This window comes from Parambassis ranga, chromosome 24 (assembly GCF_900634625.1).
Source record: "Parambassis ranga chromosome 24, fParRan2.1, whole genome shotgun sequence".
Taxonomy (NCBI): domain Eukaryota; kingdom Metazoa; phylum Chordata; class Actinopteri; family Ambassidae; genus Parambassis; species Parambassis ranga.
The window spans coordinates 13525016-13551292 of NC_041043.1; the positions used below are offsets into that span (position 1 = coordinate 13525016).

At 40.1% G+C, this 26277-nt stretch overlaps 2 protein-coding genes across 22 annotated transcripts in view; both read left to right on the top strand.

Moving 5' to 3' along the window:
* The window catches only part of tnfrsf21 (tumor necrosis factor receptor superfamily, member 21), a 33579-nt gene extending 26742 nt beyond the window's left edge, over nt 1–6837 (top strand). The window contains exons 5-6 of the mRNA XM_028397647.1: nt 3705–3966; nt 4867–6837. Of these exons, the coding sequence (XP_028253448.1) occupies nt 3705–3966; nt 4867–5096 (492 nt within the window). The 3' untranslated portion in view covers nt 5097–6837. The remainder of the gene's footprint in view (nt 1–3704; nt 3967–4866) is intronic.
* Nucleotides 6838–12702: 5865 nt separating this feature from the next.
* The window catches only part of adgrf6 (adhesion G protein-coupled receptor F6), a 43287-nt gene continuing 29712 nt past the window's right edge, over nt 12703–26277 (top strand). For 17 of the 21 annotated variants that reach the window (XM_028397630.1, XM_028397629.1, XM_028397616.1 and 14 more), the window contains exons 1-36: nt 12703–12798; nt 14451–14597; nt 15790–15890; nt 16033–16078; nt 16384–16536; nt 16616–16780; nt 17358–17510; nt 17933–18094; nt 18205–18360; nt 18455–18598; nt 18689–18856; nt 18975–19016; nt 19102–19254; nt 19367–19537; nt 19663–19689; nt 19773–19925; nt 20068–20238; nt 20386–20427; nt 20533–20562; nt 20699–20848; nt 20961–21131; nt 21250–21276; nt 21366–21518; nt 21659–21829; nt 22326–22352; nt 22443–22595; nt 22708–22878; nt 22997–23023; nt 23115–23267; nt 23408–23578; nt 24806–24832; nt 24924–25076; nt 25217–25387; nt 25562–25599; nt 25684–25840; nt 26027–26197. In XM_028397630.1, the coding sequence (XP_028253431.1) occupies nt 15792–15890; nt 16033–16078; nt 16384–16536; nt 16616–16780; nt 17358–17510; nt 17933–18094; nt 18205–18360; nt 18455–18598; nt 18689–18856; nt 18975–19016; nt 19102–19254; nt 19367–19537; nt 19663–19689; nt 19773–19925; nt 20068–20238; nt 20386–20427; nt 20533–20562; nt 20699–20848; nt 20961–21131; nt 21250–21276; nt 21366–21518; nt 21659–21829; nt 22326–22352; nt 22443–22595; nt 22708–22878; nt 22997–23023; nt 23115–23267; nt 23408–23578; nt 24806–24832; nt 24924–25076; nt 25217–25387; nt 25562–25599; nt 25684–25840; nt 26027–26197 (4126 nt within the window). In that variant the 5' untranslated portion in view covers nt 12703–12798; nt 14451–14597; nt 15790–15791. Of the gene's footprint in view, nt 12799–14450; nt 14598–15789; nt 15891–16032; nt 16079–16383; nt 16537–16615; nt 16781–17357; nt 17511–17932; nt 18095–18204; nt 18361–18454; nt 18599–18688; nt 18857–18974; nt 19017–19101; nt 19255–19366; nt 19538–19662; nt 19690–19772; nt 19926–20067; nt 20239–20385; nt 20428–20532; nt 20563–20698; nt 20849–20960; nt 21132–21249; nt 21277–21365; nt 21519–21658; nt 21830–22325; nt 22353–22442; nt 22596–22707; nt 22879–22996; nt 23024–23114; nt 23268–23407; nt 23579–24805; nt 24833–24923; nt 25077–25216; nt 25388–25561; nt 25601–25683; nt 25841–26026; nt 26198–26277 lie in introns of all 21 variants that reach the window. The other 4 variants (XM_028397613.1, XM_028397617.1, XM_028397618.1 and 1 more) reach the window with 4 other exon arrangements.

Consider the following 26277-nt stretch of genomic DNA (forward strand, 5'->3'; position numbering starts at 1 on the left):
ATCACTTTTTTGGAGCAAAGGTTGCCAACATTACAGGTGTGCACATTAAGTTAACCGTCAGCTCAACCTGTCACTGCTTAAAAGGTAAATAGAGGTCAGAGGACCCAAATGTAGATGGCCTAATCGACTAAAACAATGGATGCCAGAAACAAGCCATAAGCAAAGAACGCAGGGCAAGAGGCTGGGAAGAGATGAGGACCACAGATAAAATGACAAAATCCAAGCATAAAGGACAAAACCTAAATAGAAAGAATGATGACAAGACAGATTTTCTAAAAAAAAACAGGAAGTTAACTAAAAGCTAGAATCAACCAAAAGTAGGAAACAATACATCATCACCCCTTAAAAGGATCATAGAACGAGCGTATATTAGTCATAGATGACTGTTTGGTCCTGCACATAGAGTCCTGCTCATGTCGGTGCGCTCCACCATCTTCCATAAAGAGCTTTATACCAACTTGCCACACAAAAAGTTCAAGTCTTTTTCCCCTTCCTGCTACAATGAGACACACTCACGAGCCCTAATTGAGTGTTTATAGCTGAGATCCCATTAGATCTTTCAGTCCCTTCCGTAACAAGCCCTCAAGACGTAATAAAATGTAACCACATCCATTACTTTGTGGTGAAAAAGGACAAAAAGTTCCCAGAAACTCCACTGATTCTTATAAAGGAGATTATCTGCATATGTGCCTGAGTGTGTTTGACATTAAGCGTGGTCTTTCATGCAGTCTGGGAGCACTGCAGACCTGCTCTAAATGTCACACACTGCAGATGAATTAGAGGTGACATTACAGTGTCACTGTTGTAGATGCTTGTTAGCTCACAGCTCGTCTGTTTTGGGAGTAATTAAAGCTGGGCGAGACTCTTCACTGTTACTCTTTTGATCTAATTAATGAAAATATCCCCAGTGTGTGTGTGTGTGTGTGTGTGTGTGTGTGTGTGTCCCCTGTGTCCTTCATACTGCTGCAATCAAGCTAGCTGGCTCAGTGTGTGTGTGTACATATATAAATGGGCTGTGTGCCTGGTGTGTGTGTGTGTGTGTGTGTGTCGTAGTGAGCCCCTGTCCCCAGCAGGCCCTTGGTGTTGTGCTGACAGGAGTAGTCAGCAACTGAGTCTGATCCTTTTCTATCTCGCTCTCTTTCTCTCTCTCTCTCTCTCTCACACACACACACATTAGTCTTAAGAGCTTCTTGGAACAGCACACTGTTCTTCCTCAGTGTGAGCCCTCTGTTCAGCAGCTCACAGCCACCAGCATGAAGACTTCATGTGGTCTGTGGTGCTTTCAGAAGTGCTCTACCTGGGTGGGCATTGAAGGAACTTAGTGGTGGCAAGTTTACGTAAGGATGCATGTGCTGTAATCTACTGCTTCACAATACATTGACACAATCACAGTCCTGTGTTCGGTCCAGGGTGTCCCCCGCCTCTCGTCTATTGACAGCTGGGATCCAGCCACCAGTGTAGTATAGAAAAAAAGTGAGTTAAGGATGGGTGATGGCTGGACAATGATGGATGGATGGATGGATGGATGGATGGATGAACGATGATGGCTGGACAATGATGGATGGATGGATGGATGGATGGATGGATGGATGGATGGATGGATGGACGATGATGGCTGGACAATGATGGATGGATGGATGGATGGATGATGGATGGATGGATGGATGGACGATGATGGCTGGACAATGATGGATGGATGGATGGATGGATGATGGATGGATGGATGGATGGACGATGATGGCTGGACAATGATGGATGGATGGATGATGGATGGATGGATGATGGCTGGATGATGATGGATGGATGGATGGATGGATGGATGGATGGATGGATGGATGGATGATGGATGGATAATGGCTGGACAATGATGGATGGATGGATGGATGGATGGATGGATGATGGCTGGACAATGATGGATGGATGGATGGATGGATGGATGATGGCTGGACAATGATGGATGGATGGATGGATGATGGCTGGACAATGATGGATGGATAATGGATGGATGGCCGGATTGGGGGTGGATGGATGGGCACAATCACAGGTTGGTGTGTAAAGGAATGGAATCAAACGGCATCCAAGTGTTTACAATAAACAATAAAAATTGAAAGTAATAAAAACAGATATAATTAAAATCTTTCATTAAATCATTAAAAACTGTTCACAGCATGTCTCTTATAATCCTGGTGCATAATGAATGAAGGCTTAACTGTCTGTTTTTCTTGTTTGTTTGATGTGTTTTTTAAAAAATGACGTCAGAGGATCTAAAACTCTGTCAGGGATTAAGTTGTTTTTAAATCCATAATTTTCACAAGTGTCCACACACGGTCAGCCTGACGGATATTATTAGGAAAGTTTTAGCATATTAGCAGACTTGACATGTTGGTTGTAGTGGAGGCTTAAGTCTCTATTGACCCATTTTGCTGCTGGTTAACAGTGTATTTTCTTTTGTGTAATAAATGAGAAAAAACTCTTTCTTTCCGTTCTCCACAAGGCCACATTTCATTCAACTGACCCAAAACATGTTCATAAAGCTCTGTTTACTAAAATGCTAAAGCACCTCCAGGTTAGGTTAGGACTCAGCACCGGAGCCTAAACTCACCTGGACTCATCAGACCAAAGTCCAGATTTCCACTGGTCTAAAGTTCTTTTCTTGGCCCAGTCTGTTTTCTTCTTCTTCTTCTAATTGAGTAGTTGGTTTTTCACATGCAGAAGAGTTGATGTTTATTTGTGTCACTTGAACTCTGGGCAGCACTGACGCTAATGGACTCTAACCTGAGGTGACATCAGCTTTAATGAAGTTCTCCTCTGCAGCAGAGACCAGTCTGTCTAGAGAGAAATTCATAGTTTCGTCACATGCTTGTAGATTTTTTTTGTCTACATGGCTGTGTTGTTGCTTTCGGTGTGTGGTGCATTGCAGAGCACACAGAGAAAGGTTCAAATCAGTTTCACGAAACTGAGATTCTGTTGTACAGGTGTTGATTATGTTAGCGTGACTTCCTGTCCCCTGACACGGCTGCCTTTTTTTTTTTTTTTGTTAATTCCTCTCATGGGTCTCTGTGTTTTCCTGCATCTGCTCTTAAAACATATTTGTTCCAGTTCTGTCTGCTGCAGTGTGAAACTCAGTGTATCTTTTGTGCATATGTGCATATGTGTGTGTGTCTATGCTCGCCTTTGTGTGAGAAACAGAGCACGTTTGTTTCTGTCTGAAACAGGGGACACGCGACCCAGACGTTATAGAACAGGGGGCAGAAATCCACGATAACAGACTGAATCCTCCACTGTCGTCTGACTGACTGCTGTGCTCCGCCTGTAGTTACATTTTATTCTGTTTGTTTGTGACCTCTCTGCTGCTGCTGCTGCGACCTTTAGGCTTGACTGGCCACATGCTGTGAAAAACAAGACGTGCTTTCATGATCTCATCCCTGAACCAGTTGCTACTGGTTCAAACCACAGGTTCATTACTGCACCGGGGAGAAAGAGAGAGGGGGTTTGAGGGAAGGAGGAGGAGGAGGAGGAGGAAGGGAACACAGACATCAAACAGTGAAGCCTACATTTCCCATAATGCAAATCTTATTTATGTATTTCATTCAACACCCACATGTTCCCTGTTTGTAGCCCTACAAATCTGAGCATGGCTCCACCTCTCTCTGCTGTTTCTGTGCAGTCTTTGTCAAACACCTTCACTTCTTTTACCTCCACAGGTTGACATCAACCAGCTGATGCCCTCAGTGAATGTAAGCCATAGCCTCAGCCCCATCCACAAGCCGCTTGAGTCTCCCAGCAGTGTCGGTAGCAGCAGCTGCAGCGGCAGCGTGGGCCGTCCCGGCGGGATGGGCACGGAGCAGTCGCCGGTGGACCGCACCAAAGGCTTCTTCCCCGACGAGTCGGAGCCCCTGCTGCGCTGCGACTCCACCTCCAGCAAAGACTCGGCCCTCAGCAGGAACGGCTCCTTCATTACCAAAGGTGAGAGGTGAACAAGCTGGCAGTAGATAGAGATTCAGCTGTAGATTTTTTTCTCCCACACTGACTGAATAATGTGTCACCTAATGAGCCTGACTCAGTGTGTGATTCATCTTTTCAGTTTCATTTGATAGATCCACAGTGCTCTCTGCTAGGGAGGGAAACACCCTCATCTTCATGGCACTGCGGCAAGGTGTCAGATACAAAGTGATCTAGATTTTGTGCTCTGAAACTACTACTTTAATAATATGTGCTTGGCTCACCCCCCTGTTTTTTATTTTATCCAATGAGGCGTTTCTACTGGGCCAAGATATTCTGAGAGGAGAGATTTGCTGGCTGAGGTCTGTGTATACAGTATAGCATAAATTATTCACATTCACCAATGTGTTTTAGGCTGATTGGAAGTGACGAGGACTCACTTGTGTGGGTGCTGACTGCCCTCATGTGGTCATTTTGGGTATTGCTTATGTATTATAGGGATTAAATCCAAGCATAGAAAGAATGATAACAAGACACAGCTCAAACTCCAGCTAGCTTTTTAGCATCTGTGCTGCACAGCAATAATAATAATAATAATAATGCATTGGTCTTATATTGTGCTTTTCTGCTCTGTTGGGCAGGCGCTTTACATTAAGATGCATTATTCATTCACACCACATTCACACAGTGGCAGTGGTAAGCCACAGCTCCCCTGGGGGAGACTGATTCATACGCAATCATACAACAGTGAGTGCACTGGAGGCAATGCGGTGGTAAAGTGCCTTGCCTAAGGACACACAACACAACAATGACTAGGGACGAGCTGGGATCGAACCGCCGACCTTCCGGTTATTAGACAACCCTGCAGACTGGCCTTGTTTTGCTAACAGTCCTCCTCTTCCTCCTCTGTCTTTCCCCCTCCAGAGAAGAAAGACACGGTGCTCCGGCAGGTGCGCCTGGACCCGTGCGACCTGCAGCCCATCTTTGACGACATGCTGCACATCCTGAACCCAGAGGAGCTGCACACCATCGAGGAGATCCCTGCCGCCGAGGACAAGCTGGACCGCCTCTTTGAGATCGCTGGGGTCAAGAGTCAGGAAGCCAGCCAGACGCTGCTGGAATCAGTGTACAGCCACCTCCCCGACCTCTTATAGTGGAGGAATGAGGAAGAAACCACCTACACAGACAGGAGCTGGCACAGGAACAAAAAGGAATGTGTGAGGGCGAGGAAGGGGGGGGGGGCATTTGAATAGATCATACTGTTCGGTGGTGTGATTTGATCTCAGTGTGTGTCCTCCCTCCGATGAGTGTTTCAGATCTTTACCGCTACGTTGCTCCTCTGTTTTCCTCCTGTCTTGCGTGTACATTATTACTCCTTCTAAACACTCCTCAATCCTCTATCGGCTGTAACAAAGTGAGATGTGTGACCTTAACGATGAGCCTCAAGGAGGCCTAACATAGAAGAATTCTGGGTTAAAAAGGAGCCGGACATGTACTGACTTCACACAAATAGCACTTTCTTTATCTTTAATGGCCAAACACCTCACATTAAAGGATAATACCTGTGTTTTTCTGTTGGTTGTTTGTGCCAATCATGCAGGCTTCTCTTGCCTTAACTTGATTTCAGTGTTAAAAAAAACAAACTACTATTTAAAATGAACACAGCAGTCATTGTGAGATGATTGCATGCAAAGAAAGAAAATACACACAGACAATAGTAAATAAGCTAAAACTCTCAATGACACTGGTATTACTCTTCAATTTAAAGGTACATTCTGAGACGTATTTGTTGCCCGGGTGTGGACCGACCTGTAAGTCATGTGCCTGAACTCTTCACACCTCTGGTTTTGTTTTTCTTTTTTTTTCCTCTTGTTACCACCAGCAGGTAGCAGCATTTGTTTTCGAAGGCTGACCTGCTGCTCTGGAACCAAAAGCAGTGTGGAGGCGGTCGGGCTACAATAAATCCTTCTACACTTACGCACACTTAGATCTCTGCTAGCTATAGCCCCCGTTTGCCTCCACGGATGTAGCGTTGATGAAGTGTTTTTGATACATTTTGGAGCTTCAGGCGTCGGGTGTCTGGTGGAAATAGTATAATACAATGCTACATGCTACATGTAGTCAATATTAAAATGTAATATTGATGCACTAATTCTGTTTTTAATTGAGAGGCAGATATGTAGTTTCCCTTTATTTCTTTCTTTTATTTTGAAAGGCGGATTTGTTGTTGTAGTGTTTTATATGTTTAGTTTTTATTATTATCTCTCTGTTAGTATTTTGATTTTTTTTATGGGCATTCAGATGTATTTACCCCCCCCCCCCCCCCCCAACATGGTGTCACAAGGTGAGCAGGCTGGTATGGAAGATATGCATACTCTACTTGAAGTCTGTCTACTTGTGCTACTTGATTTTAGGACGATCTTTTCACTTGTTTTCACATCCAGAGTACGACAATAATGAACCCTAAAAAGCACCACACACAAAAATTAAGCTGCTCTCATCAGAGCAAGTGGATTTTTGCCATGAGAGCAGCAATCGATGGACCTCACCAAGCCAGTTACTGTCAAAGCTGCTGTGGTGCTAACATAGATGTGAACTCTCTCACCGGTTTCGCCTGACTAATGACTATTTAAAGTATTCCAGAGTGAGTGAAGAAGAGCTGTGCTGCTGTGGACTGCAGGATGATGATGATGATGATGATGATGAGGATGTGTGGGCTTGCTTAAACTGCAGGATGTGTGTGTGTGTGTGTGTCAGAAAGGATGAAGGTGGGGTGTGAAGTGCACATGTGGCTCGAGTGGATGATGTAACCAATTTTCACATGTGTAACCAGTATGTTTACTACTATGTAACCTCTAAAAATCAACAAAATAAAGCTCAGAACATTTGTCATAACTCGTGAGGAGTCTTTGTGATGTTGTTGCACCGGTCAGCCGCTGCTGTTTCTGCTCTCAAATGCAAAAAAGTTATCATGTATGTAATGCAAAACAAAGATATATAGCTGCACAGTCAACCCCTCGACTCAATATTGAGGCCAAAATATCTTGATTGTCCCCTGGTGGTTGGCTGCAGTACAGGTCATATGGCTGAGAAGGAAATAAAGCCCTCATGAGGGACCGTCAACCACATCCTCGTGCCAAACACGCTCCACCAGGCGGCAGGTATGTTTGGATGGAGGTTAAAAGGTCTGTGCCGGTTGCATGATCGGGTGAAGTAAGATAAGATAATCCTTTATTAGTCCCCCACATGGGAAATTCAGTGTTAAAGCAGAAGACAAAAGAAGCACACCTAAGAAGAAAATAAAGTAGCAACAAGTATAAAAAATATAAACAATAGATAAATAAAAGTGAATCCAATGTGAATGAATGCTTAAATAATAATAAAAACAGAATAAAGATGTTATTGCACCTGTAACAATAAAAAGCTTTCATAACATCTGAAAGTATGTTCAGTCTCCTATAGACATATGATTTTATATTAAAAGCAAACAGTTAGGAAGAAGGACATGCATTTACTTGTGTGCCTTAAATGGTGTGATGTCATACTGTCACCTGGTTGTCTGTACTTATATGCAGTGGTGGGATGTAACTAAGTATTTGTACTTCGTTACTGTACTTAAGTACATTTTTATGTATTTAGTCTTTACTTAAGTAAAAATAATAGTGCATACTTTATACTTTTACTCCATTACATGTTGCAGCTGTTACCTGTACTTTCTCCTCCACTACATTTCTACAGTGTCTGTAGTTACTTGTTCCATGTGATGAACACAGTGCTGGACTGATGTGAGGTCAGACTCTGCATGGAGGTGGTGTCACGCTGCCAGCTGTGTTTCTATAATGAGCCTCAGTCATGATGCCGGTGCTCTGGCTCAGTTAGCTAACTAGTTAGCTGCTCTCTGCTAACACAGATCCATCCATTAGTGTCTGATTAACATGAATCATAACATGAATCTACAGCAGGAACACTGACACAGTAAACATGCTGAATGCCTGTTTGTTATCAGCAGCCTCTCTGTTCACTTGATGCCCACAGCCTGCAGCCTATATTCAGTGTGTGAGTACTTTTACTTTTAATACTTTAAGTACATTTAAAAGTACTTAAGACTTTTACTTAAGTAGGATTGTTGATGTAGCACTTCTACTTTTATTTAAGTATATATTTTGCTGGGTATTTGTACTTTTACTTAAGTACCTAGCTTCAGTACTTCCTCCACCATTGCTTATATGTAAAGTGCTTTTCTACCTACTCAAGTACTTAAAGCGCTTCACACTACTTCACCTTTTCCCCTTCCACACACACAAAGTCACACACATTCACACACCAGTGGTTGGCCTGCAGCCAAGGCGGGGAAACCCCTGACCTTCCTGTTAGTGGACAACCGCTCCACCACCTGAGCCACAACCACAAATGACAAATCACAAATTTCTGTGAGTCTTCTGACCTGTAACATCCCTTCGATTCTCTCCAGATCTCACTCCCCCCACCCACACAGCACTAACTTATTGTTTGTAAATTCCTTCACTTTTTCATTCAACAACCCATGACGAAGAAGGTCAGTGTGTCTCCGGTTGCACTGGCTGAGGTGCAGGGAGAAGCTTTTATAATAAGTGTGCGTGGGTGGGTGTGTGTGTGTATGTGAGTTCACTGTACCCAGGCAGTCCCATGGACCCACCGAAAAGGCGGGGTCACACAGATGTCTCTCATCCACTTCACTGAATAAAAGACCTGGTATTTATTAGAGGAGAATGGAGGGCGGGCAGGAGGAAATGGATCCAGCAGCAGCCATGTTGGAGGTGGTGCAATGACTGGGCAGGTGATTTTCATTTCATGTCTTCATCTGACTCATGTGAGTGCTCATCCTATAATGCAATTTCACATTTATTCTGTTAATATGTTCATATTTAAATAATTTAGAGTGAGCTAATATTAGCTAAACTGTCATTTTCCTACTTACAAAATGGCAGCAGTGAAGCTCAAATCTAACCTATATTGTGGATTAACTGGATTAAACAGAAACAATTAAGTCTTCTTGATATATAAATAAATTAATTGTAAATAAATTTGTAGCTTTTTAGCAAATATTAGCAACATATAATTGAATAATTGAATAACTGTTGTTACATACTTTATGCTTCCATTTACATTTCGGTCTGTTCACGGCTCATGGAACTGCTGTGAGTCACGTATTGACCTCTCATTGTCTTCCAGCAACATGTATTTCAGTATAGGGAGCTCTTGCAGGGTTTTCTCCAGGTCTCTGAGAGTGGGGGGCGGGGGGTGGGGGTTGTAACCACACCATGTGGACACATCAAGTTTGTATTCTCGCTCTCAGAAGCTTATAATCTCTTGTGCCGCAAATCGACTCCTTTATTTGCAGGTAATCCTGGCTTTGATGTTGCATAAAACCACGTAGGTGCTGCACCTATGTCTTAATAATACTGGTCTGTACACAAACAATGAGTCAGACACTGGGGCCTTTTTTTTATCAAAAACATTTTACATTAAGCAAATGCTAACTAATGTCAAATTAGAATCATCCTGGTGATTCAACAAGACCTGAATGCTGTGATTCTGAGCTATAGACTGCACTTTAAAGGCTGTAAATACAATTTAATGCCTCATACATTCCAGATAGGATGGGCATTATTTAACAGGTTGTTTACACAATAGTGTTAAATTAGTTTCTGTTGCTGCTCAAAGATCCATCTAGAGCTGGTATCAGATTACACAACTTGACAGACAAGAAGGTACGTGAAAGCTGTCAAGTCACAGATTCACTTATTGTAAGTGCAGCAAAACCAGCAGAGCGAGTCCTCCAGCTCTAACACTGGCGTGTGAGGATGTTTTGCTTTTACTATAGTCAGTGCCAGTGTGTATAGTGGAGTCTATAGAGTCTGTTGCTGAGATCGACCCAGCACAATAGAGACATACAGGCGGAGGGTTTGGTGTCCCGCCTAAGGGCACAGAGGCTGCCCGTCGCAGGGCCGACTGTCTAACCTCTGAGGCACATCCATGACAGCTTTCTGTATTGAATGTACACATATTAAATGACCATTTTTCCCCGCTTTTCATCACACAGGTTGAAGCCACAACTACAAAATACAAGTAAAACGATATGATTTGAAGGAAAGCTCTAGCCATTATCACTCACAAACTGCTAACAGAGGAAACCGGTTTCATATTTCTGATTTAACAACCAATAACTAAGTGATGTGAAGCCTAATCTGCCACTGTGTGAATGTGGTGTGAAAGAACAATGCATCACAATGTAAGCGCTTTGAGTGCCTGCCCAACAGAGCAGAAAAGTGCAATATAAGACCAATGCATTATTATTATTGTTATTAATCAAGCACGTGTTATTCATGAATAGTTGCTGTGGTGTTCTAATAAACACAGATGTGCCTGCTTTCCTAGAGAAATTACACAGTTTATATAAAAACCTTTAAACGCAGCCAGGAGCACAAAATCTCTACTTGTTCCAAAGGTCCCTGAATGCACCATATTTGACATTTTGTTTGACTTTTTTGACAGCTGAATAAATGTGAAAAAACTCATCTGTAGAGGTTCTAAAAATGCAAATACAGACTTACAGAAATGTCTTTAGAAGTCACACAGACGCGGGATAACCTTCCACACCGGAAAATTTGGGCTAAAATAGTGGTTATAATGATAAAGAGACAGCAAATGTAAGACATTATTTTTAAGCTAACGCTAATGTATAAAATGAGGCTAATAAGCGCCACTAATTTGAGTGACAGAGTGATAAGATTTATTTGTTTAATTGTTATCAGTAGAGCTTCAGCTGTCATATCTATGTCGTTGTTAGCATAAAGTTCCACTTCTCGCTGTCGTTGGCGTGAAAATGAGTAAAGTTTTGTTGTTGTTAGCATAACGTAGCGGTTATGTTGTTAGCACGAAGTAGCACCGTTTTAGTGCTTTGTGGGGGCATGTTAGCTGTGGGTGTTAGCTGTGTGTTTATTTTTTTGGTGTTTATTTACCTGTTTAGGTTAGTTTAGATGAGTTTAGATTAGGCGGAAATGGTTTTAATGCCGCTAAAATGCTGTGCATTATGCTTCCTGCTAGCATGACGCCATGATGGGGTATGACGAGCATGACATTGCACATATTGAGCAAATCCAGTCACAAAACTGTTCGCTTTAATTGACCGAGTGTGTCCAAAAACCTGATTTTAGTCCACTTGGGGTAAAATTAACAGACTTGACGTCGTTTTAAAAAAGAAAGGCAAATCTCACTGTATGTCTGGAACTGTGTGTGAAACACAGGGTTAAAACTAATGAGGCATAGGTCAGGACAGGTGCTTTAATAAATCTTGTATCTTAATCACTGATTTACTGTAGAAATAACTTCATAGTTAATTTATAATCCCAATCAAATACAACCAGTAGGTGCCAGGGTTAGAAAGTCGAGCCATTTTAGGTCATGGCTGTGATGAAAATAAGCACACAGACATTTTGAAACACCTGATGTTTACATGCTTTAGCTGTGTATCCTCCAGTGGGTGTGTTTGTAGTAGATGTCATTGGCAATCCACCCAATAACAACAAATAACAAATAGCAGTCTTCTAAGTGAAACTAAAATGTTTGTCGTAAAATTAAAGGCACAACATTTTTACAAAGCAGAGACTTTTGGGTTTCAGACTGAACTACAGGCACATTTTAATCCATCATGAAGCTTTAATCTAAATCACAACTATACTAAAGGAGTCACAACATCTCAGGCGTGTCCAAACGATTGCCACTGTCTTGATCCTTTTGGGCCGAAGAATGCTGACTCGTCAAGGGCTGAATTCCTAAAACCAGTTATGCATTGGCACTGATTGTGTCGCGATAATCAATCAATCTGTCTTTTTCTGCGTTTAGTTACATTTTAATGCTGTGATGCATGTCGCAGATTAGATCACGTCATTGATGGACTGAATGTTTCACACTTCCTTATTGTCAGGCGCTTCAAACTTCCTTCAACACTGAAAAATGCCCCTTCTTAGAACCACATGAAAGAAATCATTAATCATAAAGTTGAGAGCTGAAGCCTTATCTTTAATAATGCTTTGTAGATTTAATAGTGCTCCAGACTTCCTGCACCTGCGTTCAATTATTACCTTATTGTTAGCTATAACATTCTTGAGATTAAAAAAAAATGACAAAAGTCATGGAACAATTTAGTAAGGACGAGAAATAGAAGAATAGTTTTGGATTTACCGCTAATTATGTATATATAAAAAACTGTGACTATGCACAGATTTGGATTTGTGTTGACTTTTCTTACCAGTTTGTGTGCTGTTGTGAGATTTAGTCAGTGTGCTGTAGGGTGTTGCTCGGTGAGTCTTGCCTAAGGCTATTAAATGTTCAGAACCTGACCTTGTTTCCCAGCAAATAGGTCAGTGTCTTTTATTTGTACCTTTATTTGAATGGCAAGGTTATCAATAAATCTTTCACTGCTAGATGGCATCAAATGCATATTGTCCCCTACCGGTATATACATTTTGTCAGTGGTCTGCCTGCCACATGTGATATTGGATTGATCTGGATTTAAGTGTTGCACACTTTCTTTTTTTAAGTTCATACTTGTATGATTTCTATCTACGTTTTGCACGTAAAATCAGAGAAACCAGAGAATAATTAAACCTGTTAAGTAACTCTTACCGGCACAGTGCTGGTCCCTTACTATATTTCAGGAAGTTCTTTTTTTTGTGCTACGTGTTTCCCATACCTCAGCATACAGGTTTGGCAACCTCCATACTCTGCCGGCTACGATTATGCAGTGTGAATCTCAAACACACGCAGGGAGTAATTACAGCACAGGAAAAAGAGCAGAGGAGCAGAAGAGCTATGGTAAGGAGGCTAAGATACATTTTATGTTTTTCTGTGAACAGTAAAGCAGGAAAGTTTTTCAGGAATGAGAGAACTGGTTGTTTTTGTTGTAACCTCTGAAGCACTGTAGGTGTTTTCACTTGTTGCTGTGAGCTAATCTGTTTGCTTTGACTTCTGCATTATTGTTAACTTAAACTGCACAGTACTGATTGTGTGTGTCTTTGACTTTATAGCATTAGTAAATACTAACAAGTTTTTCTCCTCAATGATGTGACTCTCTGCAACTATTATAAACTTATAAACTCTATTATTAAGTTACTATAGTAGCCACATGAAATATATGTTAATCTGAAAATGTTTTAGATACAAAAAATACATTTGCAGTAATTAGTTTCAGTTTAATTTCTCCGCGGGTTCAGGCTGTGTGTGACTCTGGCAGGAGGTTTCGCCTTCTTCGTCATGTTATCAATTTAATCTGGTCGGACCTATCTCATGGTCAATCAAAAGTCACTAGAACTGGTATAAGCTCAGAAACCATACAGCTATGTAATTCAATGTATCATTATATAATGATATATAATCATATATATTCAATATATAGATTTTAATGATTTTAATGATTTAACTAAATTCAGTTTTCAAGTTTTTAATATTATTATTATTATTATTATTATTATTATTATTATTATTATTATTATTATTATTATTATTATCATTTATTATTAGGATTTATTCCAGTACAAGTTGGCAACAGAAACCCAGTGATTAAAAAAGAAAATGGCAAAGGGCATCTCCAACAACGAGTGCCACATAAAGTGATAATCATTCATCCTATGTTGTTTGTAATGATGTTGACATTTCTTGAAAATATGTCTTTGAAACTGGAAGTATTGAAACATTGAATTAAATGGTCATTACCTGGCCGGTGCCCTCAGTAATGCTTGTGCGATGATTTATGCATCTACCAAAGTTTGCTGTTTTACTTGCTGTACAAACTTGACACACTTTTCACACTTGTCTAGTGTTCCTGGCACAGCGTTGGCTTTTAGGACTATCTTCTGCTTTGGTACCATCTCTGTACAAACTTTTGTAAAAGTAGAGATTATCCCAAGGACAGACGCACACATTTCTGTCATCACAGGCTTCAAGTTATGTGGCAGAACCACAAGTGGTCTGGACATGTTTGCGTCCCATGAGGAAGTATGGGCAGATATGTGTGTTTGTTTTATGACAATAATCCATGGTGATGACATTGAAAGGCATTGTTCGTTTTTTGCTCACTTCTAGTTCTAAAAGATCCAGAGAGGCTTGCCGTGTTTCCTCATTTTTAATTCGTTGATTTGAAGAGTTAAAGTCAGTTTCTAATAGAAAGATGCGTCATCCAAACACAGGAGACACAGACTCTGTCATCTCTAGGCCTCCATAATCTTCCACAAAAGAGTTAATAACCGTAATTACGAATCAGAAGTTCCTTTGTTATGTGCTGCACCTGTGACCTTTATGCTGTTCCCTGACAGTAATGACTTTTAATGACATGTTGCTACATTTGATGTTCTTATTAGCAGCATGAGAATGCTGTCATTCCACTGACATTGTTTTGATTTAATGACAACACATTAAATTGGACTTGCCACCAGTAGTACTCCTACTATTGTATTTTTATTTCTTACCAGATCTCCTTTCGAGTGTCTAAACAGTGATACATCAGCTGAAGTGTCGCCCAGAAACACTGGATCTTATTGATTAACAGTGAGCGCCATGTGGAAGCGACCGCTGTCAAATGCAAGCAAAGCTACAGTGAAAAGGACGAGTCTTTGAAGGTACTTGTGTACTACGTTAAAATTACTTTATAGTGAAAACACGATATTAAAATGTAATTATTTGAAAAACCTGTATCACATAGCGTATCTTTCAAAACCATTGTTTGTCCTTAAACAGTGACTCACTGTTTGATCTCATAGGTTGGATAAACATCAAAAAGTCAATGGAAGTTTAAGCTCTTAAATTCTAAAGAATGAGTACAAGGAAGTGTGGGGGTTGGAGTTAAACAAATTCTGTTCGTATGCTTTTGATTTTAGGGTTAATTTTGGGTGAAATTAGAAACATTGGGCGAGCTTTTGGTAATAATAAAGATCCTATCTTGTATTTGAAGCAGCATTAAGGATGAAATTAACATAAGAATGAAGAAAAACAACTCAGGAGCCAGTGGAATTTAACTTTGTTTATCAGAACATCAGTCATATTCTATGAACTTTGCTTTGGAATCTACATATGTATAGGTCTAGACAATCGTCCCTTCCAAGAACTCTATATGTTTTATCTGTCATGTTGTAAATTATTTTCCACTGCAAGCTTCAGAACGGGAAGCAAAAACACATTTCACCTCCAATATTTCTTCTTATGATTAGAGGACGGGGTCAGCTAGAATCAGCCATGTCACTTTCATGGATAGCAGCAGGGACCACCATCAGAATAATATAAGCATCGAATTCACCTTTTAGTTTTACACAAGACATCTTAAATTGAGAGTCAATCAAAAGTCACTAGAACTGGTGTAAGCACAGAAACCATAAGGCTATATAATTCAATATATGATTATATAATTATATGTAATCATATATATTCAATATATAGATTTTAATGATTTAACAATATAAAGTTTTGATATTATTATTATTATTATTATTATTATTATTATTAGGATTAATTCCAGTACAACTAGGCAACAGAAACTCAGTGATTCAAAAAAAAAAAATGGCATCGGTATGATAAGCCTGTGGTTTAAATCAGAAGGGTTGTCACAACATAGTAGAGACTAAAGTGAAAAATACAGACAATATTTGCACTGTTTTCGTCTTTTTGACAATATATTCATTCAATATGAATTATTATAAGTTTGTCATTGTCACTTAGTGACAATTCCAACCAGAATCTATTGACACGGTAATATTATGTTTAAAATCAATAACAATTGAATGATTCTTGTGTTTTATGTCCTCTTATTTTTTAAAGGAATGGCAATATTTAAGCATGCCTTGATCATCTCTGTGTTCGTACTGACACTTCTTTTGGAAACTAGAAACTTCGGTGGATTTTCTAATCTGGTTTTACCGGTACGTCACTGCTATTTATTTAGTGTGCCGAACAGAAAATAAGGGGCCCGTACATGACTGCAGCTTTTTTTTTTTTTTTGTGTTAGTCATATGTTGTTCAGTGTACCTTATTGTTTTGTTTTCTCTTCTTTTCTGTCTTTAGGAATATCATGAAGGGTTTCTACCTCATGCCAGGCACAGGAGGAGTGGTTAGTCTGAAGAATTTGATACTTTGATGTGTAGATTTAGACAAAGAGATAGTTGATAATCGGTCGAGCTCTAAGTAATATAATCATGGCCCATATAGAATAGATAATGATGCAACTTGACCACAATTACAATGACAACTCTAATAGATTTGGTGAATAGCCGTTATGTCCTGACAGCCATACATGAATTTAAAAGTTCAGATCCTGTGTATCAATACTGTGCAAAGTCCTTGTCACACTGAATGGAAAGACGTGCAGACATGAGCGGAATCACCACTTTTTCTTCTCCCTTTTTAATCTTGCAGCATCCTCAGAGGAATTTAATTATACCGTTGAAATTGTATTGAATTCAACTAACGTCCGATCAGCTGAGCAACTTCTGTCCGCCTTCAATGCTACCAGTTTTCCCATACAACTGGACAACAATACACAGATCTCTGAGATCAGCGTCACAACACGTGAGTGGTAGTTCTTTCAGCATCTTCATGACAAACAGTGTATTTTTATATAAATATCATACATGTTCTCCTCTCATAGTTTGCCTCTCAAATGGCACTGCTTCTCAGTGTAAATGTGAAGAGCAGTTTGCATGGCCATACAGCACCTGCGTCAAATATGGAGCCTGTGATTACATAACCGGTGGCACCTGCAAATGCATCAGTGCCATTCCGGCTGATGACCGGTTCTGCCAGCCAATAACAGGTAATCAAACTATGGCTTTATTTCTCACCATTGTCAAATCAACCCAGAAAGTTTTAAAAATGATTTCCAAAGTTGTTGGAAGAATTCTTTCTCCCTGCCTGCATAGTTAACCTTTACTGAAGTAATTTGCATTTTCGGGGTTAAGAGGGAAGTGTTAAAACAGATGGTGGTGGGTTTAGGCTTGAGGTCACTCTTCTGGGTTAATATTAAGATTAAGATTAAGATGAACTTTATTAATCCCCATAGAGAAATTGTAGTAGCAGCATTTTAAAAGGATAAATACAATAAACACAGCAAAAACGGGTTAGTGACTCATGCCCTGTAAACAGTAAACAACACTGGACCACTAGAAGTAGAAATGTGTGAAATCCTGTGATCTTGCTTTTATGATTATGCCTTCTCCAAGATGTATTTCCAAGATGTGTGTATTCTGAGAAAAAAAAACGTCTGTTGCTCAAAAGGGAGTTGCTCTGAAAAGACCTTGAGCACACCTACAGAGGCAACTGTCTGTGTATGTGAAGGAATAAATTAAATAAAAAACTTCAGTTTAAAGTTTAATCTTGTTTTTATGTTACAGAGCTGCAATCTAAGATTGAGTATGAAGTTGCTGTGGAGCTGAATGTGACAGATTCCCAAACAGTGGACTACCTTAGGAGCCTTCTGAATAGTGGCAACTACTCCCTGGCTTTGGGCGCCACTGCAAATCTCACAGACATAAACATCACCACAGGTACGAATGGAGCTTCTTCTTTGGATAGTAAATTACATGTATGTGAACTGTAGCTGAAGTGCTATTTAATAATTGCATTACATTACTTCCTGATCAGAGTTCTTGTGTAGGGGACAGTGGGGGGAGGTGGGGCAGAGCAGGGAAAGAGTTAGGCTTCCTGAGAGCCTGATGAATGATGCTGTCCCTCAGTCTGCTGGTCCTGGCCCGGAGGCTTCGTAGTCTCTTTCCTGATGGCAGCAGGAAAGTGGTGCGAAGGGTGGGTGGGGCCCCCCGAGTGATACGGATGAGGCAATTGTTGTAGAGGTCTTGGAGGGAGGGTGAGGGGAACGCCGATGATCTTGGACAGGATGCTCTCAAATGTACTTCTGTTGAAGGTGCAATGTCTCTCTAATCAGTGCTCATTTGTCTTTCAACATCTTCAGTGTGCTCCGTAAATGGTACCAACATCCAGTGCAGATGTGAGGATCAGTATGTTTGGTCCTACGAGAACTGTGTCACATATGGAGCCTGTGATGAGATCACTGACCACACTTGCACCTGTATCAACAGTATTCCATCCAACGGGCAGTACTGCCAGTCAACAGGTGACTTTCATTATGATATACAATTATATGTTTATATATTTTAAAGTAAACTGTTGTCACGGTCGGCCCAATTTAAATTTTTTTATTCTTCCTTCTCCTTTTCTCTCTAGAACTTGTGCAGCTGTACGAATACATCGTTGACATTGAAGTCATTGTTGCCAACGCTACAGTAATAATGCAGTTTGTGGATGCTGTAGAGAACATCAGTTTTCCTCTCAGAGTCAGCAGCACAATTAACATCACACAAATTAAAATCATATTTACTGGTAAGAAACTTCATGCTTATGGTTATTGTTAAAAGGAAGGGAGAATTTGGACCGAAGTATGTTTTGATTTTACCGTCTTTTTTTTTTTCAACAGTTCCTCCAATTGTTTATGAATACCTGGTTTTGATCGAGGTCAACACAACAGACACAAATCAGCTGAGAACCACCATACAGAGCCTCACTTTCCCCCTTCAGGTCAGCTCTGCAGTAAACATCTCAGATGCCAATATTACTACAGGTAAGAAAACACATGTACACTTCATTTCAGGCCTCAACTGGTAGATTATGTAACCTCTTCATAAGAAATATTGTACTGTTTTGTCGTAAGTGTGCAGCCCAGATGGAGTTGGTTTCCAGTGTCGCTGTGAGGATGCCTACCTCTGGCCATGTGAAAAGTGTGCCACCTATGGGAAATGTGATGGAGATAGAAACAACCCCTGCAAGTGCATCAAGGCCATTCCCACAGATGGACAGTTTTGTGAACCAGTCAAACAATGTAGGTATTCGATCAAAACCCACAACTTTATAGTTTTTAATAATTCTGTATCGCTTTATATCTACATTCCAATCTTTAAAGCCTATTACTATGTTCCTGATCTTTTTTTGGTCTGCAGACTATACAGTGTGTCCTGTGACAACATCTGCACCATCAACAGGTAAAACTAAGGATAAACAATGAAAAACAAAATTATCAGTAATGTTAAAATTATTTACCTAATTATAGGTACTTTGTCTCTACAGCTCCTCCAGATGTTCATGAATACCTGGTTTCTGTGGAGCTGAACACCACAGAAGTCACAGTGATCAATAATCTGAGGACCACTCTGGACAACACCAGCTACCCCGTCACCATCAATGATCAAATACGGCTGTCTGACATCAACATCACTACAGGTAAAGTCATTAGAACCAGTAATTTTAGGCTGATGTGTGTAAAGTATGAGACGATTGTTGTAGCTATGATGGTCAATGTTGTAAGTCTTATATTTTTCACTACTGTCTCCAGTTTGTTCTCCGAGCTCTGCTGGCTTCCAGTGCAGGTGTGAAGATGAGTATCGCTGGTCATGTGACCAGTGTCTAATGTACAGCTCCTGTGATAACATCACTGATAACACATGTGGATGCATCAATAACATCCCTGCTAATGGACAGTACTGCCAGTCTGTGTACCGAACCAGTAAGTTCAGGTTTCAGCAGTTATATATTCTATTATATTACCCAAAGCAATTATGAGATGATTATAAAAATAAGTATTTATTCTTCCCATATCTTCGCACAATAACCATTTGTTTCTATCAACAGACTTCACAGCGTGTCCTCCACCAACAAGTAGGTTAAACAAGATTTACTAAAACATTATTGAATATATAGCTGAAAATTCTAATGTGTAATTTTCATTTCTTTCTATCCAGCTCCTCCAGTTCTTCGTAAATACAAAGTTGTTGTTCAGCTGAACACCACAAATATCACACAGATAGATCATCTGAGGATCACTTTGAGAAACTCCAGCTACCCCATCCCCATCACCAGCCGAACCCAACTGTCTGACATCAACATAACTACAGGTAAAGTAACGCACTGCAGTTTGTGGGTGTAGTAAAGGACATTTATTGTTAGTGCTTTGTTTCTTGATATAATGCATCACTGTATAGTTTTTACTATAACTGTAAATATGGTACGTCTTATATTTCTCTCTGCTGTCTCCAGTTTGTTCTCCGAGCTCTGCTGGCTTCCAGTGTAGATGTGAGGATGAGTATCGTTGGTCATGTGACCAGTGTCGAACACATGGATCCTGTGACAGCATCACTAATAACACATGTGGATGCATCAATAGCTTCCCTGCTAATGGACAGTACTGCCAGTCTGTGTACCAAACCAGTAAGTTCATTTGTAGAATTATCACATTCACACTGGTATTAGTTGTGTTACTGTAAAACCTTTGTATCAACACTTTTCTCAAAGTGACTTCTTTCCAGTTGTTTTTGTCCTCTTGTTCCCAGCTAATCTGTCTCTTCATCCTTACAGACTTTTCAGCATGTCCACCTACTACAGCTCCTCCAACACCAAGTATGACTGAGAGAGAATCTGTCATTTGTGAAAAACATATTTTAACCACTGCAGTATTTACTCTGATCAGTTTGCAGTAACATTTACACATTTTTCCCTTCACAGCCCCAACACCTATAACAAATGCAACAACACGTAAGTCTGCTCTAATCAATAACTAGCATGATATATGGGTTTAAAAGCTTATAGCTGTGTGTCTTGCTTTGTTTTCTAATCACTGAAATACATATTATATAACTGAAAATAGCTAATGATTGATTGTTTTCTACAGCTCCAGTTGTTCATGAATACCTGGTTTCTGTGGAGCTGAACACCACAGAAGTCACAGTGATCAATAATCTGAGGACCACTCTGGACAACACCAGCTACCCCATCACCATCAATGACCAAATACAGCTGTCTGACATCAACATCACTACAGGTAAAGTCATTAGAACCAGTCATTTTAGGTTGATGTGTGTAAAATATGAAACGATTGTTGTAGCTATGATGGTCAATGTTGTAAGTCTTATATTTTTCACTACTGTCTCCAGTTTGTTCTCCGAGCTCTGCTGGCTTCCAGTGCAGGTGTGAGGATGAGTATCGCTGGTCATGTGACCAGTGTCTAATGTACAGCTCCTGTGACAACATCACTGATAACACATGTGGATGCATCAATAACATCCCTGCTAATGGACAGTACTGCCAGTCTGTGTACCAAACCAGTAAGTTCAGGTTTCAGCAGTTATATTGTATCATATTATTTTCAGCAATCATCGTACAAAGTTAGGTTTTTACTTCCTGTATTTTGACAATAAAAAATATGCTTCTGTCTATCAACAGACTTCACAGCTTGTCCTCCAACAACAGGTATGGTTGAAAAGGTTCAATCAATGAGAAGCATTATAAATAGCTGAGTAAGCTACTAACTATGTCTTAACTTACTTTATTTCTTTCAGCTCCTCCAGTTGTTCATGAATACCTGGTTTCTGTGGAGCTGAACACCACAGAAGTCACAGTGATCAATAATCTGAGGACCACTCTGGACAACACCAGCTATCCCGTCACCATCAGTAACCAAATACAGCTGTCTGACATCAACATCACTACAGGTAAGACTGCTGACTGCAGTGTAGTATTAGTGAATGAGCAGAAAATAGGCTCATTTTTTACATTAGCTCCTGTTAATAGAGTGGAAAACTCAAAAGATGTCCTTGTAGATGTTCCTGATGTTTTCTATGTGTGTCTCCAGTTTGTTCTCCGAGCTCTGCTGGCTTCCAGTGCAGGTGTGAGGATGAGTATCGCTGGTCATGTGACCAGTGTCTCATGTACAGCTCCTGTGATAACATCACTGATAACACATGTGGATGCATCAATAACATTCCTGCTAATGGACAGTACTGCCAGTCTGTGTACCAAGCCAGTAAGTTCATGTTTCAGCAGTTATATTGTAACATGTTATTATCAGCAATCATCGTACAAAGTTAGGATTTTACTTCCTGTATTTTGTGAGTAACATTTTTAATGATTTTTAACATGTACGCATACAACAAGAAACCAGTTTACACACATGTACACCTGCATACTTGCATACACATTGTGCACCCACTGACCCTCCCAACCACCCACCCACTCCGGCCATCACACTGACATTGAAAGGAAACTACAATGTGGAGATGCTGTTAGGGCCTGTATTTAAGAATCGGATTATTCTTAAGTCCAGCCCCCTCAGCATGTCCACCATTCATCTTCACATACACTGTACTTAAATGTTACTAATCATCACACTTACATATCCCCACTAAGGGGTCATGTCCACATTCCCCTGCAAATAACACAAGTATTTATTCCATTTCTTTAAATACAAAAAGCACTTCCTGTATTTTGGCAATAAAAAATATGCTTCTGTCTATCAACAGACTTCACAGCTTGTCCTCCAACAACAGGTATGGTTGAAAAGGTTCAATCAATGAGAAGCATTATAAATAGCTGAGTAAGCTACTAACTATGTCTTAACTTACTTTATTTCTTTCCAGCTCCTCCAGTTGTTCATGAATACCTGGTTTCTGTGGAGCTGAACACCACAGAAGTCACAGTGATCAATAATCTGAGGACCACTCTGGACAACACCAGCTATCCCGTCACCATCAATGATCAAATACAGCTGTCTGACATCAACATCACTACAGGTAAAGTCATTAGAACCAGTCATTTTAGGCTGATGTGTGTAAAGTATGAGACGTTTGTTGTAGCTATGATGGTCAATGTTGTAAGTCTTATATTTTTCACTACTGTCTCCAGTTTGTTCTCCGAGCTCTGCTGGCTTCCAGTGCAAGTGTGAGGATGAGTATCGCTGGTCATGTGACCAGTGTGTAATGTACAGCTCCTGTGACAACATCACTGATAACACATGTGGATGCATCAATAACATTCCTGCTAATGGACAGTACTGCCAGTCTGTGTACCGAACCAGTAAGTTCATGTTTCAGCAGTTATATTGTATCATATTATTATCAGCAATCATCGTACAAAGTTAGGTTTTTACTTCCTGTATTTTGGCAATAAAAAATATGCTTCTGTCTATTAACAGACTTCACAGCTTGTCCTCCAACAACAGGTATGGTTGAAAAGGTTCAATTAATGAGAAGCATTATAAATAGCTGAGTAAGCTACTAACTATGTCTTTAACTTACTTTATTTCTTTCCAGCTCCTCCAGTTGTTCATGAATACCTGGTTTCTGTGGAGCTGAACACCACAGAAGTCACAGTGATCAATAATCTGAGGACCACTCTGGACAACACCAGCTACCCCGTCACCATCAGTAACCAAATACAGCTGTCTGACATCAACATCACTACAGGTAAGACTGCTGACTGCAGTGTAGTATTAGTGAATGAGCAGAAAATAGGCTCATTTTTTACGTTAGCTCCTGTTAATAGAGTGGAAAACTCAAAAGATGTCCTTGTAGATGATCCTGATGTTTTCTATGTGTGTCTCCAGTTTGTTCTCCGAGCTCTGCTGGCTTCCAGTGCAGGTGTGAGGATGAGTATCGTTGGTCATGTGACCAGTGTCTCATGTACAGCTCCTGTGATTACATCACTGATAACACATGTGGATGCATCAATAACATCCCTGCTAATGGACAGTACTGCCAGTCTGTGTACCGAACCAGTAAGTTCATGTTTCAGCAGTTATATTGTATCATGTTATTATCAGCAATCACAATATGATTATAAAGTTGTGCTTGTACTTCCTGTTTTATGCAAAATAAAACTCTACTTTTGTTTGTTTCTGTTCATTCACAGACTTCACTGCTTGTCCTACAACAACTGCTCCAACAACAACAACAAGTGAGTCTAAGAACATTTACTCAAAGAAATGCTGAGTTTTATTATTTTATTTTTAGAAAAAAATAACGATTTTTTTTCCTACACAGTTCCTCCACTTGTTCATGACTACCTGGTTTCTGTTGAGCTGAACACCACAAATATGACAGTGATAAATAACCTGAGGACCACTCTGGACAACACCAGCTATCCCGTCACCATCAGTAACCAAATACAGCTGTCTGACATCAACATCACTACAGGTAAGACTGCTGACTGCAGTGTAGTATTAGTGAATGAGCAGAAAATAGGCTCATTTTTTACATTAGCTCCTGTTAATAGAGTGGAAAACTCAAAAGATGTCCTTGTAGATATTCCTGATGTTTTCTATGTGTGTCTCCAGTTTGTTCTCCGAGCTCTGCTGGCTTCCAGTGCAGGTGTGAGGATGAGTATCGTTGGTCATGTGACCAGTGTCTCATGTACAGCTCCTGTGATAACATCACTGATAACACATGTGGATGCATCAATAACATCCCTGCTAATGGACGGTACTGCCAGTCTGTGTACCAAGCCAGTAAGTTCATGTTTCAGCAGTTATATTGTAACATGTTATTATCAGCAATCATCGTACAAAGTTAGGATTTTACTTTCTGTATTTTGTGAGTAACATTTTTAATGATTTTTAACATGTACGCATACAACAAGAAACCAGTTTACACACATGTACACCTGCATACTTGCATACACATTGTGCACCCACTGACCCTCCCAACCACCCACCCACTCTGGCCATCACACTGACATTGAAAGGAAACTACAATGTGGAGATGCTGTTAGGGCCTGTATTTAAGAATCGGATTATTCTTAAGTCCAGCCCCCCTCAGCATGTCCACCATTCATCTTCACATACACTGTACTTAAATGTTACTAATCATCACACTTACATATCCCCACTAAGGGGTCATGTCCACATTCCAATGCAAATAACACAAGTATTTATTCCATTTCTTTACATACAAAAAAGCACTTCCTGTATTTTGGCAATAAAAAATATGCTTCTGTCTATCAACAGACTTCACAGCTTGTCCTCCAACAACAGGTATGGTTGAAAAGGTTCAATCAATGAGAAGCATTATAAATAGCTGAGTAAGCTACTAACTATGTCTTTAACTTACTTTATTTCTTTCCAGCTCCTCCAGTTGTTCATGAATACCTGGTTTCTGTGGAGCTGAACACCACAGAAGTCACAGTGATAAATAATCTGAGGACCACTCTGGACAACACCAGCTATCCCGTCACCATCAGTAACCAAATACAGCTGTCTGACATCAACATGACTACAGGTAAGACTGCTGACTGCAGTGTAGTATTAGTGAATAAACAGAAAATAGGCTCATTTTTTACATTAGCTCCTGTTAATAGAGTGGAAAACTCAAAAGATGACCTTGTAGATATTCCTGATGTTTTCTATGTGTGTCTCCAGTTTGTTCTCCGAGCTCTGCTGGCTTCCAGTGCAGGTGTGAGGATGAGTATCGCTGGTCATGTGACCAGTGTCTAATGTACAGGTCCTGTGACAACATCACTGATAACACATGTGGATGCATCAATAACATCCCTGCTAATGGACAGTACTGCCAGTCTGTGTACCGAACCAGTAAGTTCATGTTTCAGCAGTTATATTGTATCATATTATTATCAGCAATCACAATATGATTATAAAGTTGTGCTTGTACTTCCTGTTTTATGCAAAATAAAACTCTACTTTTGTTTGTTTCTGTTCATTCATTCATAAAGGTTTCTTAATCTTAATCTTAATCTTAATTCACAGACTTCACTGCTTGTCCTACAACACCTGCTCCAACAACAAGTGAGTCTAAGAACATTTACTCAAAGAAATGCAGAGTTTTATTATTTTATTTTTAGAAAAAAATAACGATTTTTTTTTCCTACACAGTTCCTCCACTTGTTCATGACTACCTGGTTTCTGTTGAGCTGAACACCACAAATATGACAGTGATAAATAACCTGAGGACCACTCTGGACAACACCAGTTACCCCATCACCATCAATAACCAAATACAGCTGGCTGACATCAACATCACTACAGGTAAGACTGCTGACTGTAGTGTACTATTCTATATTGCCTTCAATAATACAGTAACAATGAATGTACTGCGTCCACTGAATGAACAGAAAATAGCCTTGTTTTTAGACGTTAGCTCCTGTTAATAGAGATGAAAACACAAAAGATGTCCTTGTAGATGGTCCTGATGTTTTCTTTGTGTGTCTCCAGTTTGTTCTCCGAGCTCTGCTGGCTTCCAGTGCAGATGTGAGGATGAGTATCGTTGGTCATGTGACCAGTGTCGAACACATGGATCCTGTGACAGCATCACTAATAACACATGTGGATGCATCAATAACATCCCTGCTAATGGACAGTACTGCCAGTCTGTGTACCAAACCAGTAAGTTCATTTGTAGAATTATCACATTCACACTGGTATTAGTTGTGTTACTGTAAAACCTTTGTATGAACACTTTTCTC